The following is an 18,161-nucleotide window of genomic DNA, read 5'->3' on the forward strand; positions in this document are numbered from 1 at the left end:
TCTTTCTCAGGGCTAAGTAATAACATATTAAAATATACTTAGTTACTGTCTCGTTGATCTAATGGCTAGATGTAAGGCCGCGGACCCGGAGGTCCTGGGTTCAACACCTAGGTCGGACGAGTTAAAAGTTATTGAGTTTTCTGTCGAACCTGTGTGCGCACATACTTGTACACTATAATATGTCCTGCGCATTTGGCTAATCTCTTTTGGGATTGGCCGCCGTGGCCGAAATCGATCTGGAGGACAATACTTATTATATTATTTAACTTTTTATGAACGTTACTGTTAGTCCGATTATTAATGTCCAGTTTTGTACTGACCACAAACAATACAATAACTAAATATATATATATATATATATATATATATATATATATATATATAATTGCCCCAACAACAAAGTGTTTATATATATATATAATTCGCTTTCAATACGCAGCTTTTAGAGGGAGTTGAAAAAAAAATCGAAAACAGAGTAAAACGTAGTTTGAAAAAATCACGCGATGTACTTGTATCGAAAAATTATTTGACAAAATTAAATTATTGAATTCTAACACGTCTCAATCTTATCTCAAAATATAAAAGTATTGTATATTATAAGAGTAGTATTATTTCGTCAAAGGAGTGAATAATAAAAGAAAGAAAGGTTTCCTCGAGCTGAAACGTATGTCGAGGCATTTATTACGAAAAACTCATTAAGCGGCTCTTCAGGGTGAAAAGTACCTACTTGATACCTACCCAATGTTTGTCCGGAACTCAAGCCCGATTCCTCGTCCCCACCATTCTCTTCATACTTTTATGGCTTATACTGTTACACTGCAAAAGCTGAATTTGTTTATAATACAATTACTATATATCTAACACTATGAGATTTTTTATCTGAACAGAATGGAATATAGGTATGTAGTTTATAACAATAAAAACACAGGCGCTGAACCGTTTGGTAAGGTAAGTGATCTGGAAAAAGCACAATAGAGCTGCACATTTTCGTGTAATAAAGTGAGTCCATGCTTAAACTCATTCTTATATGTCTATGTCAAACTTTTAAGAATAAATCCACTCTTGTCTTCGACATCTTAGAGTCTGTGCCTACATAACAGACGTCGGCATAGTAACAATTTTACCGCCTCAATGCATTGGATTATTTAGCTGTTTACTCGCGACGCTCGTGGAGTGGAGTCAGTTCGGATGTAATGGCGGTGCCGCTGCGGGCGGTTCACATTCTATAAAACATTTATTGACTTTTTTTTATAGAATAGGAAGGTGAACGAGCATATAGGCCACCTGATGATAAGTTGTCACCAACGCCCATAGACATTGGCATTGTAAAAAATGTCAACCATCGCTTACATCGCCAATGCGCCACCAACCTTGGGAACTAAGATGTTATGTCCCTTGTGCCTGTAATTACACTGGCTCACTTACCAAGTACTGCTATTTTGCGGTAGAATATCTGATGAGTTGGTGGTACCTACCTAGACGAGCTTACACAAAGCTCTACCACCAGTACTTCAGCTAAAAAAACGAGGTTGGTACTTTGGAGCCGAATATATGTGTTATCGCCATACAGACCATGCGATAAATGTAATTGATTATATTTAAAGTAAAATATTTTAGATGAGTCTTTCACTGAACTTCCATAAATATGTCCGTTGATCACAAGCGTTACTGTAATTCCTTAACAACAAGAAAACCCGTAAAATGTTTTTAAAAGCAATCAGTCCGGGGACTATTTCATTCGCATTAATTCTGAGAGGAAAGGGTTATCTTGAAAGTAATTGGCACCATTTTGCGGGTCCGGGGGTTTTATTAAGCCTGGAACTAAATGAAGAAATACCCTTTTGAGGGCAACCATTTCTCTTCATTGGGATCTCCAACCACAAAATCTCGATGAGAAAATAGCTAGTTTTTTTCGCGGTATTGAATATAGCCCCTGTGATGTTTTATAGCAATAATTAGTATAGACGTAGAATCGTAAAACATAAAAAAGTAAATTTAAAATATAATCATATTAATTACTTATTATACACATTTTTTACTTTAATACAACTTCGGAAATAATTAATCACAATTCGAATGATCGGCTGAAGCGACAAATAACATTAGTTGGGCGCGTTAATGTCTTTTTTTTTTAAACTTGACTGATGACTGTAGTCAAGATAACTAACTTGATATCTTGTAAATATCGGAAGGTAACTTTATACGACACGCTCCTTATTTCCCAAAAACATGTTCATACTGAATCTTAGTATTATTCCTTTTCATATTAATGCATTGACTTTTTCCCTTATCATTCTTGCATAATCGCTATTAAATATAATTATACTATTGTCTCAACAAAACCTTAGTTTTAGATATTAATATGTTTTAAAACAGTTGAAAATTATATTGCTTGCTGTTGTTTGAATTATAATATAATATTCTATATTTAGCTAGACTATTTTTTTCTAGTGTCTCAAGCCAATAAAAGGGTAAATAGAACGTCACACTCTCATAAAGAGGATAGGTAGGAGGCTGATTTAATAATAATAATAATAATATCCTGGGACTTTATTCACACACGGCCATCTGATTCCAAATTAAGCAGAGCTTGTGCCATGGAAACCAGACAACTGATATACTACATATACTACTTTTCTTTTGTAAATACATACTTATATAGATAATTACACCCAGACTCAGGACAAACAGACATGTTCATGCACACAAATGTCTGTCCTGGGTGGGAATCGAACCCACAACCTTCGGCGTGAAAAGCAGGTACCTACCAACCACGCCAAAGGGCTCGTCAAAAAATGTTAAAATTGGAAGCCGATCGCTTTCCAACGTGATACGAAAAACCGGAGGCGGTATACATTATATTATCAATTAGGTCCCTGTTATAAAATTTTGTATTCATAATTCGTTAACTCAAAAAAAGCGATGTAGAATTACATTTCACAAGTAAGTATTATATTTTGTTTTATTTTACACAAAAATAAAAAACAAATGCATGCATTTTTCATCCGTCCATAATATACTTAAATGGGACACAATTAAAAACTAACAAGACACATAATGTCGTTGGTGTGAGCAGCATATCAACATGAAAATACCCCTAAATGCGGAATATTTATTATAGTAAGAAAGAAAGAACAATAAAAAAATAAAATAAAATTATCTTTATTTATCATTAGCAATTCATAAATATAGGTATGTTAATTTTAAAGTCCGGAAAAATTCAAAATGATAGGTATAATCAGTGATAATATACATGTAAAAAGTATAATGATACAAGCCGTACCAGTAGGTCATAAAAAAGTAAGTAGTAAGATTGCACTATCAACACCCACCACCTCAATGTTTAATAATAGTAAAGATGTTGTGCTGCTTTTCAAACATAATATTTATAAGCTCATTATTAACTTTGTGTAGTCGTAGCCTAAAAACTTGACATTTCAAAATAACTTTATACTCTGTACCCGTATGTCAGAGACAACATAGAATTAATGATACAAAAATATCTATAGCCGATACAATAGTGTCATATTTTATGTTTCGACTGGTGGTCGTGTGTTAGTGCGTTATTGGTTTGTGATTCTATATTAATATATTCTGATAATTTAATAATAATGTATTAAGTCAATCACTAATATTTTATATAAATCCATTATATTGACCTGATTGTATTTTATTATCGTGGTTAAAAAAGTTTATGTGTTTGATCGACCGTCCTTTGTAGAAAATCTAAACCCGGGTTGATTTCTGAAAAAAGGCAGTGAGTGGATTTGTTCATTTAGTATTGAAGTTAATCAAAAATACTCATAGATTAAAGTTAATACGGCGCATAAATGGCGATACTTTAATTGGAATTGAATACGAATCAATCTTGAAGTTCTTTGAGTACATCGATGGATATTTAATAGGTAAGGATGAAGTTATGCGAAGCATGGCGGATTGGAATGAGCCGGTGAATGATGGCGGCTATTGTGGTGGAATGCGTGTACTGCTGTGGGCTTATAGGCACAATTTGTTTGTTTGTAATTGTTGTGTACGGAGGCAGCGTAACAGTTAGAAGAGCTGGTGTGCCGTGTCCGCGGGGTCAACGACGTTGCTCCGTTACTTTGTTGTATCAAAATATACGACCCAACTCCTATTGTTGAAGCTGTGTTTATCACTTATATACATGTGTACATACGCCCTTAGTGATAAACAATTATTATATATTCACTTGCCACTATTTTACAATGAGGATTGTATTTACTATTTATGTTATCATGTTTTGAGTTGATATCATTTAAAGTATTTGATTTTGTTTTGCTTCTAAACATCACAATGCAAGTATGTTAGGTCCATTAGTTAATTTAAACCATTTAAACTGTGTAATGTATTCTCTATGCAATGTACTTAATTAACCAGTACTAAGAGAGTAGATTCAATGTTATTATCTGATGGAGACTTGAGTGCTTATAGTTTTTTTTTAGCATTATTTTTGTTGATTAAGCTTAATGTTTTTTTATTTGCGATTCTCACATCAGTTGCTTTGCCGGGCCACCGCCTCAAGATGATGGTGGAAACCATCCTCGAGTCCTCTCAGGACTTTGGTAAGTCCTTACTAATCTTGTTATTAAATATCTGTAAAATTTCTAAATATTCTGTTAGGCATAGCGTTATCTCTGAATATATTGATGTATACATGAATATACCTCAGATATACTCATGAACAAGTTTGACACAAGTAAAAGGATTTCTATCTCCTTGCTGTGTGTTTGTTTCAAAAGAGTAGGAATACTTTTAGGGTTGTCAGATCTATATATGTAATACAAACTTTTAAGTATTACACTTGCATTGTACTTGAATGCCCAGAAATAATATTGGATGCCTTACAAACAAACATTTCATCTAGATAATAATTTGTTAAAGAACTTTATATAATTACATAAATATTCAAGTCGGAGACAAAAAATATATAATAATAATAATAAATCTATTTTATATTTCTATACTTTCAAACCACTGAATGTGCTGTGACATTGATGCCAACACTAATATAATCATAATTGGACGGCTGTTGGAATCTTTGGTATTGTATTATACATTGTCACTATTGTTAATTTTCTTGTTTATTATTTATCATAAAAGTAAGGCATTAAATTTATATTTAGTATTATGACTTAATATATTTTATTATTTTTAATATAGTTAAAGTATATTCTTTGAAGGTTCCAAGTTAGTTCAGTGTCTACGGAAATTTGTACCATTCAATTAAACTTGACCCTGGAATTGTTTTTGGATTCAACTCTTTTTGTGAGAGTACAATTACCATAATGATATTATTGCAATGACTTCCTACTTAGATAAATTGTGTTTGTTAACTGATAGGTTTAATTTATATCCAAAAATATAGTACAGTTGGGAATACAATTTTAACATTGATTTTATTATAAAACAGTTCTGTAAACTGACTGCACAGATAATGTGCTGGTCATTAAACTTTTGAATAAAATATTTTTTCTATTCTTGAACCTTTGATAAAAATAACTTAAAACTATGATATTCAAAGAGACAATAATATAATGAATTTGTATATACTTTAAACTAAGAAACAAATCAAAATGACTCTGTCATCGGTGGTTTAGTACACATTTGTGCAAGTGGGTCTAAGAGTCGTTGGTTACAGGTATGTCGAACGGGGCTCTACCACAATGGAAGCGCGAGCTTCTACAGAGACGGGCGGCTCGGGCGCGACCACCCATGGCACCTTCGGCCCCCGTCCCTCCTCCTCCGCCGGCGCCGCCCGCCGACGAGGACGAGGAGTTGCGCTACGGGCCCGGCATCGTCAAAAGACTTAAATCGCGCTACCTGAGCCTCGCTCTTCGCGAAGCCCCACGTCGCCGTCCCTCGGTGCTGCGCCGCGCCGCCTCGCTCGAGCACCTGCTGGACGAGCGGCCGCCGCCCGCGCCCCGGCCGCGCCCCGCCCGCCCCGTGTCTCTGGCTGCGCCCTCGTATGCTGCGCTCTCTGCTCCGCCGCCGCGCCGCGACTCCGTAAAGCGTGCTCGTTCTGTCGACGCGCTCAGCCGTCTCGACTCCCGCGATGACACTCCACCTCATATTCCGCTCCAGCCTCCGCCTCAACCACCGCCGCCGCCTCCTTCGCCTCCCCCGCCTCTCCCGCGCTCGGCGCGTCCGCCTCGTCGTCCGACTCCTCTCCTGCGCGAAACGGAGCGACCTCCTGCTGATGTAGTCCGGTCGACATTAAGAAAATTCGAGTCTGCTCCACCGCGGCGGACGGCGCCGGCCGCACGCGTGTCTGCCGTTCTTCGTGGCCTTGAATCATTGCCGCGCAGTTCCACACCGGAGCCTCGAGGCCGGTCCCCGAGTCCTGCAGCGGCCGACCTATCTGCCATCGATGAACCGGAAGGGGTCGCTGTTTCGGTGCCATGTGAAACTAAACCAGTATCTCAAGCTGCACTTGAAGGCATCGCTCGCGCAGGATCAACGGTGCGTTATTCCTTCGAGGCGCCTAAACGTGGCTCCCACCTGCCGCCGGTGGCCGCGACGAACCCTGTCATGTTGGGTAGGGCTCGCCTGTCCGCCTCACCGCGTCGAGTCGGCGTCATCCGCCCGATGCCGGCACCGACGCTCGACCGATCGATCTCCTCACCGACTCCCGCTGTAGACGACACCGACGAAAAAGATGACGTACAACGAATCGCCTCACCACTGCCATACGAGGATGAAACTCTTACAAAAAAAGACTCGCCGCCCTCTGCTCTAGTCGAGCCCATAATTCGATCGACGCCCGAGGACAGCGCTCCGATATCTTCCCAAACAAATTCAAACTCGGTCGCGCTCGTTATCCGTGAACTAACTCCGGAACCAGAACCTAAGCCACAACAGAAGCCGCCGCCACAGACAGATGCGCCGATAATTCCACCGGCGAAAATATTGGTGAATGGTCACGCTACGCCGTCTAAACCGGTGGAGATTAAAGCCAAAGGAACGCTGTCTCGTATCGGCGCCGCTGGCATCGAGCGAGCCTGGACTGGCGCTGATGAAAAGAAGAATAACGTCGTTCCGAAAGAAAAGAAGGACAATGGTGAAGTTAAGAGTGGTGTGGTACCGTGGGCCCGCGGGAACATGGCCGGGAGCGCAGTGGCTGGCACGGCTAGTCCGGCTTCAGGGCGCAAGCCTCGGCCGCCGGCGCCGGCCACTACCTCCGTGGTGTTCAATTTCTCCAACCGCAAGGAGGTCCCGGACTACATCGAGAACGACGGCATCATCTTGCGCGCAAACCGACGGAACAGATTTAAGGTGAGTGAGTTCGTTTCCTTAACGCGTGTTATCGCCCTTTTACTAGGTGTCATCAATATTTACAAAACATAATACGTAGTTCAGTTCATTTAGCGCGACGAATTGTTAAATGCCATGAAATTAAATAAAACGTCCGAACTGTTCTAACTTTTGCTGTTTCGGTATGGTAGTTCACATCGGATTGCACTTCCGTCTCCAATATTCTCAAATATTTACAAATGAACTGAAATGTACTTAAATGTATTACTAAATAAAAATATTTATTAGTACAACAAGTAAAATTGAAATTTTTAACCGTGTAATCTCGCAAGCGAATATTGTCGTGTTTATTAGCTCAAAGAACATATTATTGAGAGACAATACGCTACGCTCGAGTTGCGCGAGCATCCATTTCACGGGCCACTCGCTGCTCGAACGACCGTTTGTTAGGCTTTCCAACACCGAATTTGAAGGCGACGACTCGTAAAATCAATCAATTGCGTAATGCGAAATATGCAAATATAATAATATTTTCTACGGAGAAAGTAGCGGGGCCACGTGCGGGTCGGGTGAAACCGTTTCGATGCGTACGGTCGCGTTATGGTAGCGATGGTCGAATCGATGCCACTCTCGATTTCGATGAGATAGCGTGGAAAGTGACCACTGCGCTGAATGCTAACGAGCGATCCACATCGATATTCCGAAAAGTCACCCAGATACTTATGAGACGATTGCGCAACTATGTCTACATTTAACATTAAGTACATTCATAGCGCATGTACATACATACACTACGTACAATATTCCTTATGAAACGATTATTCGTTTGTGTTAGTTAGTTTTGAATGCATTATATCTATTAGTTTGTTGAAAAAGAAAGACACTCTCTAAATCTGAGGTCGTGATGTCTTCCCATTGTATCTTGTAAAATGACGATTCGATAATGCTTCTAACAGCTCGAATAAAGTTTATTTTGATTTGGATTGATCCTGTTCGTTTTAAAATATTATAATAACGACAAAATGTAATGAATTAATGAATGCTCGATAACCGCCTCGATAGAGCCTTTCTCACAGCCGCCGGAGTGCGCCAGTGAACCGTGTAGATACGGTCGATCGGTTTATAATTACGAAGCGTTATAGAAGCTGTCTTTGAACTTGACGATCCTGATGATCAGATTGTTGCCGGCCTTAATGCTGGACCGTTATAAAAACTTTCACGGGCTCGGATTCTAAATTAAATTAACAGACATTTAAAACTGAAAGCAATGTAGACAAGAGCAATTGATGGTTCTGCACATTTCATTTTTGTTTTAAACGCGCTGCGTGCCTCTTGACTACTGAATAATTTAAAACATGTATAGCTATATTATTACTTTATGTACGCAAACACTGCGATTCCAAAAAAAACATAAACCAATTATTAAAGAGTATAATGAGTGCACCGTGTAATGATTGCTATATAAATTGTACCTTGACAGTAATGTCCCACATTTAATGTGGCCCAAAAAATACAAAATTAAAATAATTACATGTATAGAATGAATTAATAATTCCTACTATTACATAATCTAAAACTCTATAACCAGAAATTGCTAGTTCAAACCTTCACTGAAGCAAGCCAATGTTAATAAGATCAAACAAAAGATAATTAAAAAGAGAAAGAAGGCAGGTGCATACTACGGCTGAGATGAACTCGTCAGCGATGTTTTTTTGACGTTTATTTCCTAACTCGGACTCGTTCTACAGGTTTATTGGGAAGCAAGTTTTCAGTATAATTGCTTTTTGTTACTTATCGCAGTGTTTGATTTCAATCCGATATTTGTATTTTTAATTTAAATTTTATTGATTTTTAATTTTTTTAGCTTTGTGAGCTTTATGAATATTGATCGTTCTAAATCCAATGTAACCAATACTTCACGAGAGATTTGAAGCCTTCATTTAAATTCACCCAGAGCTGCTCTGCCTACCTTTGTATACATCGCAGATTAAATTAATGTTTATAGGTAATACATTTTCAATGTAAATATTACACAATGATTTCAATATAAACAGCTCTAATGTTATTAACTGCTTCAATAATAATGGGCACTTTAATACGAACAATACTTACTCAAATGATATTTCAAAATAATTATTTATCGATTGAACAACTATTTTATCTGTTTATACACATACTATCGACAGTTCCGGAATCTATAATTATCATAGAACACTAGGTTTCATCTTGTCTCATTCGTCCCAACTTCGCATGTAACTTATTGAATTGTTCAATACCAAGTTTTTTTTTAACTTATATATCAATAAATATAATACCGAGCGATCTCTCCGCCCGTACAGCGCTAGTACGTCGTACCGGACGGGGCACGTAACGCATGCGTTTATTCAAATTTATTTCAAAATCTGTAGTACAAATTGCAAAGTATAAACACCAATTTTAATTATTAGAAAACACTTCGATGTTATTTTTATAAAGATTAATACTGTGAACTAAAACTATCTTACATTTTTTCTTAAAAAATGGCAAAATAAACTATTTTACGCTACATAATAAATTAATATCATTTCCATTGTAAAAGTTAATAAAACGTTATTTCTAAGAAATTAAAGCATTTTTCCATTATTTTCCGTTACCGTCTTAACAACTATTATTGTCTCTGTATAATATATAGCTAGTTCAATGTTCACTGGCGCGCCTTTATCAGTCTAAATCAAAGTATATTGTATTTTTTCAACGTGTCGACATGTATTGGCCCGAACGTCGCTGTTAATTTGATCAAAAGCTCCATTTAAAATGAAGTTATTGAATTATAATTTTAAACGGCATTGAGCCGGGTCTTCACAGTACGAGTGCACTCGGGCCGAGTTCACTAGTGCCTAGCCTGCGTTTTCGTGTACGTATTGAACTAACTTTTCAATATTTTCACACAAATAGTGCATTTATTTTAAAAGTTACGTAATGTATTTTAACAAATATTAGTTGGTTACCTAAAGGGTAGGGACAAAATGTAAGCAATTATATACTTTTATATCGCTGGAAATAATAGAGATTTATAGCGGATAGTCATAAAATGAATTTAAAGTCGACGCAGTTGCGAGCAGCACACAGCAGCTGGTTGGCTATAAGTGGTGATAAGCAGGCGTCATTGTATAAGTAATATTATTGCTACAAATGTGAAATGACTCAACAAGGGTTGGCACTCGATTGGCTAACTATAACTAACTCGGTTACGGTATTTACCTCGAACTGGTTTCCTCGTTTTAACTACAATTAATATTGTAAATAATAAATTTACTTAATTTAATAATGGGTCCGCTTGTAATTCGCCAATCAGCCGCCAAATAAATCTTCAGCTGACGGTTGTTCCCACGGTCGCAATAAATAAGATGACTACCTCATTTTGAAGGTTCAGTTAAAAGTGTTAGTAAGGGCAGAGTTAGAAGCAGTTCGGCAGCATTTCGTCCAACACATGCAAGTTTCCTTTACCGCCGCGCACGGTATGAATTATTAACACTAATGAAGTGCTGCTTGCCCGGATAAAAAACCGTGTGTTCTATTCACTGAGCCACTTCGTCCCTTTTTTAGAACTAGTTCATGTTTGATGATTCGCATACTAATTTAAACGATAACGACGACCCCGCCGTAAACCGTGACTAACGACTCCTAACACTTTTCTGAAGGACTGTCAGGACTTCTACTACTTGTCTTCCCCCGTTCACACCCTATTTTTTTGTTAGTCACGTCATAGGACTTAGACACAACAGATGATTCTAATTCGAAATTATTTAAAGTAATTAAAATATAATTTGCTACATTTAGTAAAATCACAAAAATAGTAACTACAACTATGCCATTAGGCAGAGAATGCTTGAAATGACGTTTCACGCCGGTAAACCGTTAGCGCAGTACTAAATGAGTTAACATGGATCGCCTGCTGGCCTGAAGTAACGGGTTCTGTGCTAGGCTGGTCTAATCGTAGTTATCTCTTTACGTCTTTAATTAAGGAAATTCTTAATTTCGCTCAAAACGACTAAGGATTTATATATAGTCTTTTAAACAACCAAATATCACACTGTAACGAGTAAAACTGACCTTACAATTTATGTCTCCGGTCCATCGTACCAGTAAGAAATAATGAACAGCTTAAATAACTTCATGAAGCCTACAACACCAGGGACAATTCATGTGTTTAAATCGATAGATTAATACCTACATTCACAAGCAGGGTAAATAACCCTTCCCCTAAATATACCGCCCACGCCATAGTAGGGTGAAAATATTAGTGTTAAGAGAACAAAAAAAAGTCTGTATGATTCGCTTTAATAAATTCTTAAGTCTCAACCAAAATGTCACTTGCGTGAACAAGTCCGGACACTTCCTCGATTGCTGTGTATTCAAATAAAGCAATAAACTGAACGCGTATAGAGACACGTGGCACCTCTGTGACTAATACATAAAAAATTAAATAGCTAATTACGTTGGTCACATTTCATACGTTGAGTTTAATAGAAACATTTCTCATTTTACTGGGTCGACTGTTAAATTAAGATCAGCTGAAACAGTTAGAGCTGACGGAGTAAAAAAATATTTTAGCATTCGACGCACTGACGTGTTCATTGTTAAAACGTTATTTGTTATATTTAAACCGTAGGTTTCTTTGTTATTTAATTTAAAATCATTAATTACCGAAACAAACGTCCTAATTTTATTATCTGTATTCCCAAATTAATATAGGTTAAAATGAAAACAAGTTTTCATTTTTTAGAATCGTGACGCATCTCTTAAGAGAGAGATGATGTCATATCATTATAATTATCACAATACGTTTCAATTTATATTAACAGTACGTGTATGTAGTTTTAGTAACTTTATCAGGAGTGCAAACAGTGCTCTAGTTTCGATGCCATCAACGCAAACAAACGACACGTGCGATCGAACGTTTCGTGAATGAATATACCAATTGATCATCGGCTGCGTCTCCCCGCACGCGCGGAAGTTCAAACGTTCAATAATTGATGATTACTTTCTAAGCGATGAAAAAGCGAATCTCAGATCGAACAATGTGCGCCAAAAAACGCGTTCCCAGCGGGTGAGAGCGGCGAGCTTAGTTTACATAATTATTACCGAGACGAATCTAACGCCATGCGGACGTCCTCGACCGGTTTCGCATGTTGTTTTTTGTGCACACTCATGACTCCAACCACCTTCGATTAGTGAAATCGATTGAGAAAAATATTCGAGGACATTACTTCCACAAATAAGGGCACTCTTTTATACGCATCGCGGTCGTGTAACTTTCTTCGTTTCATTAATATAATAATTATTATGTGACTTTTTAATATTATATCGTACATTTCGCAAATAATCTCCTGTGTATAATACACAGGTAGAACATCACATAATAATATATTACAGCCTTCAGCTAATGCTTGCTTTACACAGGCTACGTCATAGGAGTATTTATATTAAATCTCTGCTAGGTAAGAGTCTATTTTATGGAGGAAGCCATATCGTGGCATATTATGAGGACTAACGTTGACAGAGAAAATTCGCTGTCGCTGACCGCAAATGCTGATTTTAAGATGCAAACTAAAGTTTAATTTGAAAGTTTTTCAAATTAACAACATCCTAAAAATTAAGTATATTTTGATATAACAATAGTGAATACTGCACAGATATCGGTTTTAACTGTTGGAAAATAATACATCCAAAATGCAACTGGTTCACTCCGAAATGGAATGGCTATCGATCAACGGGAACTGGTTTTATAAATAGATTGTTGAACAGAACAATGTCCACCCCGGGGAAGGAGCAGAAAGTTAACATTTCATTAGCAACTGTTTCCCAAGAGTGGGACAGTCAGAGGCGAGGTATGCGCCAAGTCACCTTTCGTGGAATGTCCCGCACACTACGATCTAACTCGTGTTTGTTTGTTTGTTTTCTGCATTGCGGAGCGAAATCGGCCGCCTCGCACTGGACAATCGCTTAATCAAAATCGTATTACGTAAATTTATATGAAAGTTATGAATCGTTTAAAAACATCTTTTACGTCAACGTTTTGTGTAATTATAAAACGACTTGGTTGTATGTATTCCGTTATTAAAATTACATGGTTTTTGTTGGGACCCGACTAGATTCGTTTTAATTTGGTAATTTATACACGATGTAATCCATTTTTGTTAAGACATAAAGTCTTAACAAAAATGGATTTCTCATATTATACATAATTAGCTGTGTATTTATCATTAAAGTGTTTTTTAATAAACTCTAGTTATAATGTGAAGCTATACATGAATACCAAAGTACTTTGTCAACATTATATTGAACGATAGTATATCTCCGCGATAGCTTTTCATACCGATAACGTATAATCACCCAAATATTTATCAAAGTGATCACCCTCTATAAAATGTACTCTATCGACAGTGAGGAAACGTTCAAGTAATAGAGTTATTGTAATTCAGAAGCCGCTCGCAATCAAAAAGCGATAATGACAAATGCAATTTGTATATACTGAAACACTTTGCCCTACTTTTTTGTTTCGCATAATCGCAAATCGCACATCGAATAACATTCCTTTTTTTAAATAAAGTCGATGTCAAATCAAAATATCATTATTCATCGATTTCAGAACTGTATATGACGTTAACAAGCACTCTCCCCGGTAATATAATATAGCCATTAGTCTCCGAACTTCCTCGCACAAGCTAATACGCGATCCGATACGTGATGGATCTGTGAGCTGACATTAACTATTGACCTAGACGCGAGACCCACATACCTATTTTATCGATTTACTGATAAGCCTTATGACATTCGTATATACACACACAGATAACTGTAAATGGACGCTTTGAAAAAGTAGTGTAAATATTACTCTCACGACGACGTGCGGTTTTATCGCGCCGAGTCTCGAACAAAACATTTGCGCTTGGACAAACTTTAACGTATAATGTTTTCATAACAAAAATGGATACACGATCAACAAAACCCAGTTATTGATCGTTTTATAAATGTTTACGAGCAAGTGGTGAGGATATGATAGAATGGCAGTACATGGTCGTGTCAGTGACGCGGTCGTCGCGTTCCGCTCTGATTTTTGCGCCCGCGCAGCTCGAATGTAGTGAGCGCTCGTTTGCTCCTGAACTCATTGTTTATCTTAATACATTTTGACACGTCATGTAATGCGAATTGATGTCCTTTAGTTATTCACAAAGGGACTAAGCCGCAAAGTACCTACCTACCTACCTATAATCAAGCAGCCATCATTATAAGAATATTAATTAATATAGAATACATAAGAATTTTGCAGTATAATATTATACTGCCGTATTGAATAGATTGCTATCTCATATCACAAAGAGACGTTTGTCGAAATCTTATCTTTGACAAATACGTGATCTAAAATATACATGTATACATAATAAATCGTATGAAAACACATTACACGCCATCGCAACTTGTTTTAAAGTACAAAACAGAAATCGCTCGTACGAACTAATCCTGACTCATGTTGGCGATGCCGAGGGACTATCATTTAATTTCCTGTTTAATGTTATGAAGCCTTTTAAATGCATGTTATTGAAATCACTTCCCCAGAGCGGTGCTCCAACTATATTAACAAAGAAAAATGCTAAATTACTCATCGATCATCTATTTTACTTACTTACTCATCTATTTTAGGGATTGAACCTATATATTTATATTAAGAAAAAAAATTATTAACACGGCTTTGTAAAGGGTGGCTCTTGGATATTAATACTATATGACTATTTGGACCTACTAGTAGAAGTGAGACACTATATTCAGTCGAAACGTTGTTTTTGGTTTCTAAATCTTTAATTTAAACAAGACTGGGTACTTAATACAACGTCTGATCGACATGTCGTTAATTATTACATGCTATTTTCGTTATTAGTATTCAGGTTTCTCATGCGTATATAACGCATGGAGGAATGATCGCCATGTCTATGAAAGACTTCGGTTCTATCGTCACGTCGCCGTGTCCGCTCCACGATGATGTTAACAGATGTCTTGTCAAAACATTTCTCCAAAAGTTACCGTTCATTTAGCAGAAAAATCACTGAATATTTGTCAAATTAACATATACATGTTCATATCCACGCACGTGAACATCTGTTTACTGACTTATTTGTTTGATTTTTCTCGTTAAAATGCACTGAATACTGTAGTTTTGGTATGTTGTCGGACTTATTTGTATCTAGTAATTCATCTATTTGTAATAATGCTGTTATTTTACCAAGAAACAAATAAATCAATTTAAAGCAAGTCATTAATACCGTGACAATTTCGTGCTTGGTGGCGAAGGAAAAAAATCTTGAGGAAAACTTCGTGTATTTGTTAAAGTTAAGTAAAGTTTTGCCACGTGTGTATCAACCAACCCGCACTGGAGCAGCGTGTTGGAATTAGCTCCAAGTCATTGGGACATTTCCAGGCTGTTAACTTTTTATTTTCGTTTTAAGGTCTAACTAGACAGTTAAATATAAAACCAACATGCTCACTTTAGTTGACTAAAATCATAAAAAAGGAATGATAGAAATTCAAAGAAGTTATTGATTAAAATTTACATTAGAAACGTGAAAAAATTTTGATCGATATTTAAATGTTTAGATTAATTAATATCCAGTATGTCGAATAAGATCGATTGCACAGCAGCAGCGGTTCACACCGTCAAGTCGTCAGCAATTGTCGTCGCTGTAAAAACTCGCACGCACGTATCCAATTACATGCGCTATTAGTTAATTAGCGATTACTCAATTATTTGAATAAAGAAAAAACATAAAGGTAAATGTCGCGTAAGCTTTAATGTTGGTAAACATCAGCATACTATGCTACTTATCATCTATCTACTTGGTCTCGTGTATAGATTTTAGATCCTGAAGTTCCGAAGCTAGGAAACTAGTAGTGTTACCTTTCCCCCTGGAAAGAAAGTAAAGTCTTTTTCTTTCCCCAGTCGCCTCGAATTGCCCTTTCATTGGTTTATCATTGTAATAAATAGTGCAGCTGTGTTTACGTATACACTTGTACACTATAAGACCCTCCACTCTGGTAGGCACCCTCTGAGATTGGTCGCCGTGGCTGCCTCAGGACAATATTTTGACGTTTCTGATATTATTATTTACTTGATGAAACAAGTTGCCAATTTTAACATTACTTTCCACGTATCGTTCACACTTTGTACTTTTAATGATAATTTTTATATTAAAAATGTCAAAAAATAAAAAATAACGTAGTCCGTATTCACTTATTTTGCGTTTTCGATTTCCTTGAACATGTTTTATTTTTAAATCGAAATATATCTGGAAAATGAAAGTCTTAATTATATCCGCATATCATAAAATATGTGAACTGAATATTGTTGAAGTAATTACGTCTTAATTGGGTCTTGTAATAAGAACTGTGCCCTTAGAAACATAGTTTGGCTAAATTTAGTATAGTTGTTTCAACAAAATATATCAATCGAAAAGCAAACGACCAGAGAAGTTTTAAAATACTATTCTTATATACAACTATGACATTAAGCTGCGATTTAACGTCGTTACAGGCCCTACACAGTTGATCTATTGTATATTTGTAGTTAGCCACAGCAAAGAAATCAAGAAATTTTGTCAACCGACTTTCTAGTTTCGCAAAACTCGGGCATTGAACCAGAACACAATTTTGACGTGTATTTAATATTTACATGAAAAGTTCTCTGCGAAATTTGACAGATGCGTATAGTGGTGTACGAACGAGGTGCCTGCAACGCGGACAGCCGGACGTTACTCACCGAGCGATAACGTTACATGTTTTCAATCATAATAAACCATTTATTTCCTCAACTTACAGTGATTTTAATAATATATTTTTGTTTATTTTCCCTGTTATATATATAAGTTATTATATATATAAGCTGACTGCCAACCTTCGCTAGTCGGAGTGGCACTCGAAGAAGAAGAATATATATATATATATATATATGTGTGTGTGTATATTTTATTGATAATGGGACTTAACAAAAATATATTATCTTCGACTATCTTTGGGCAAATATACCAACTTCGGTTTCTAGTTATTCGACGAATTTCTTAAACAAAATGTGCGAGAGAGCAATGGGAGATGCGATGCGCGAGGGACGGGGGTCACGCTGTCAGTATTAAATCGAAACGAAATAACTTCGTACACGCATTTGATTTATCTAATCAATCTAGCTTTAATTAAGAAGTTCTTGCGAAGGCTAAATACAAATATTCTGAAGCGAACGGCACTTAAAATTATCTATTGATGAGTTTAGTGATTGTAACTCGTTGTTGGCAAGACACTGATACTACTATCGAGGAAGAATTTATTTGCTAATCTAATTACACACTACTTGAGAAAAACTAAATTTATTGTAATTGTTAAATTACTCTAAGTAAACAGATATTATAATTGACAATATAATTTATGTTAATTTGCAATTTCCTTTTATTCATACCGTGAAATTGTAATACTCTTACTAGCCGCTTGTGTACGTCACCCTAAACTTAAATGTCTTAGGGATATTAAATCTTCGGCTTCGGCCAAAAATCGACTTTGGGGCTGACACGATAAATTTGTAATAACGTGTTTTTTCTTTTATTCATCGTGCAATTGGTAATATATATTGTTAGTGTTCATTGTACAAAAAGAAACCAGAATGGGCATAACGATGTTCTTACTTCGCAGCGTCAACAGTGATACCTCCTCAGTCTAGGTGTTACTGTTACCACATCCAACTCCGTTGTTTGTTGATATAGGACATCTCACGAGCGCGCAGCACCTCCCGAACAGATGGAATATCATCACTTGTTGTAATGATTGGACATCAACGCACGCATCGTATAATTACTTTCTTCATTACATTTATT

General features: G+C 36.7%; 1 protein-coding gene across 2 annotated transcripts in view; it reads left to right on the forward strand.

The window, feature by feature from the left end:
• Positions 1 to 3,332: 3,332 nt before the first annotated feature.
• Positions 3,333 to 18,161, forward strand: part of LOC126777985 (uncharacterized) — a 31,653-nt gene continuing 16,824 nt past the window's right edge. Inside the window, exons 1-3 of one of the 2 annotated variants that reach the window (XM_050501368.1) lie at positions 3,333 to 3,905; positions 4,518 to 4,583; positions 5,660 to 7,293. In XM_050501368.1, the coding sequence (XP_050357325.1) occupies positions 4,544 to 4,583; positions 5,660 to 7,293 (1,674 nt within the window). In that variant the 5' untranslated portion in view covers positions 3,333 to 3,905; positions 4,518 to 4,543. The remainder of the gene's footprint in view (positions 3,906 to 4,517; positions 4,584 to 5,659; positions 7,294 to 18,161) is intronic. The other variant, XM_050501360.1, reaches the window with a different exon arrangement.

Source organism: Nymphalis io, chromosome 2 (assembly GCF_905147045.1).
Source record: "Nymphalis io chromosome 2, ilAglIoxx1.1, whole genome shotgun sequence".
Taxonomy (NCBI): domain Eukaryota; kingdom Metazoa; phylum Arthropoda; class Insecta; order Lepidoptera; family Nymphalidae; genus Nymphalis; species Nymphalis io.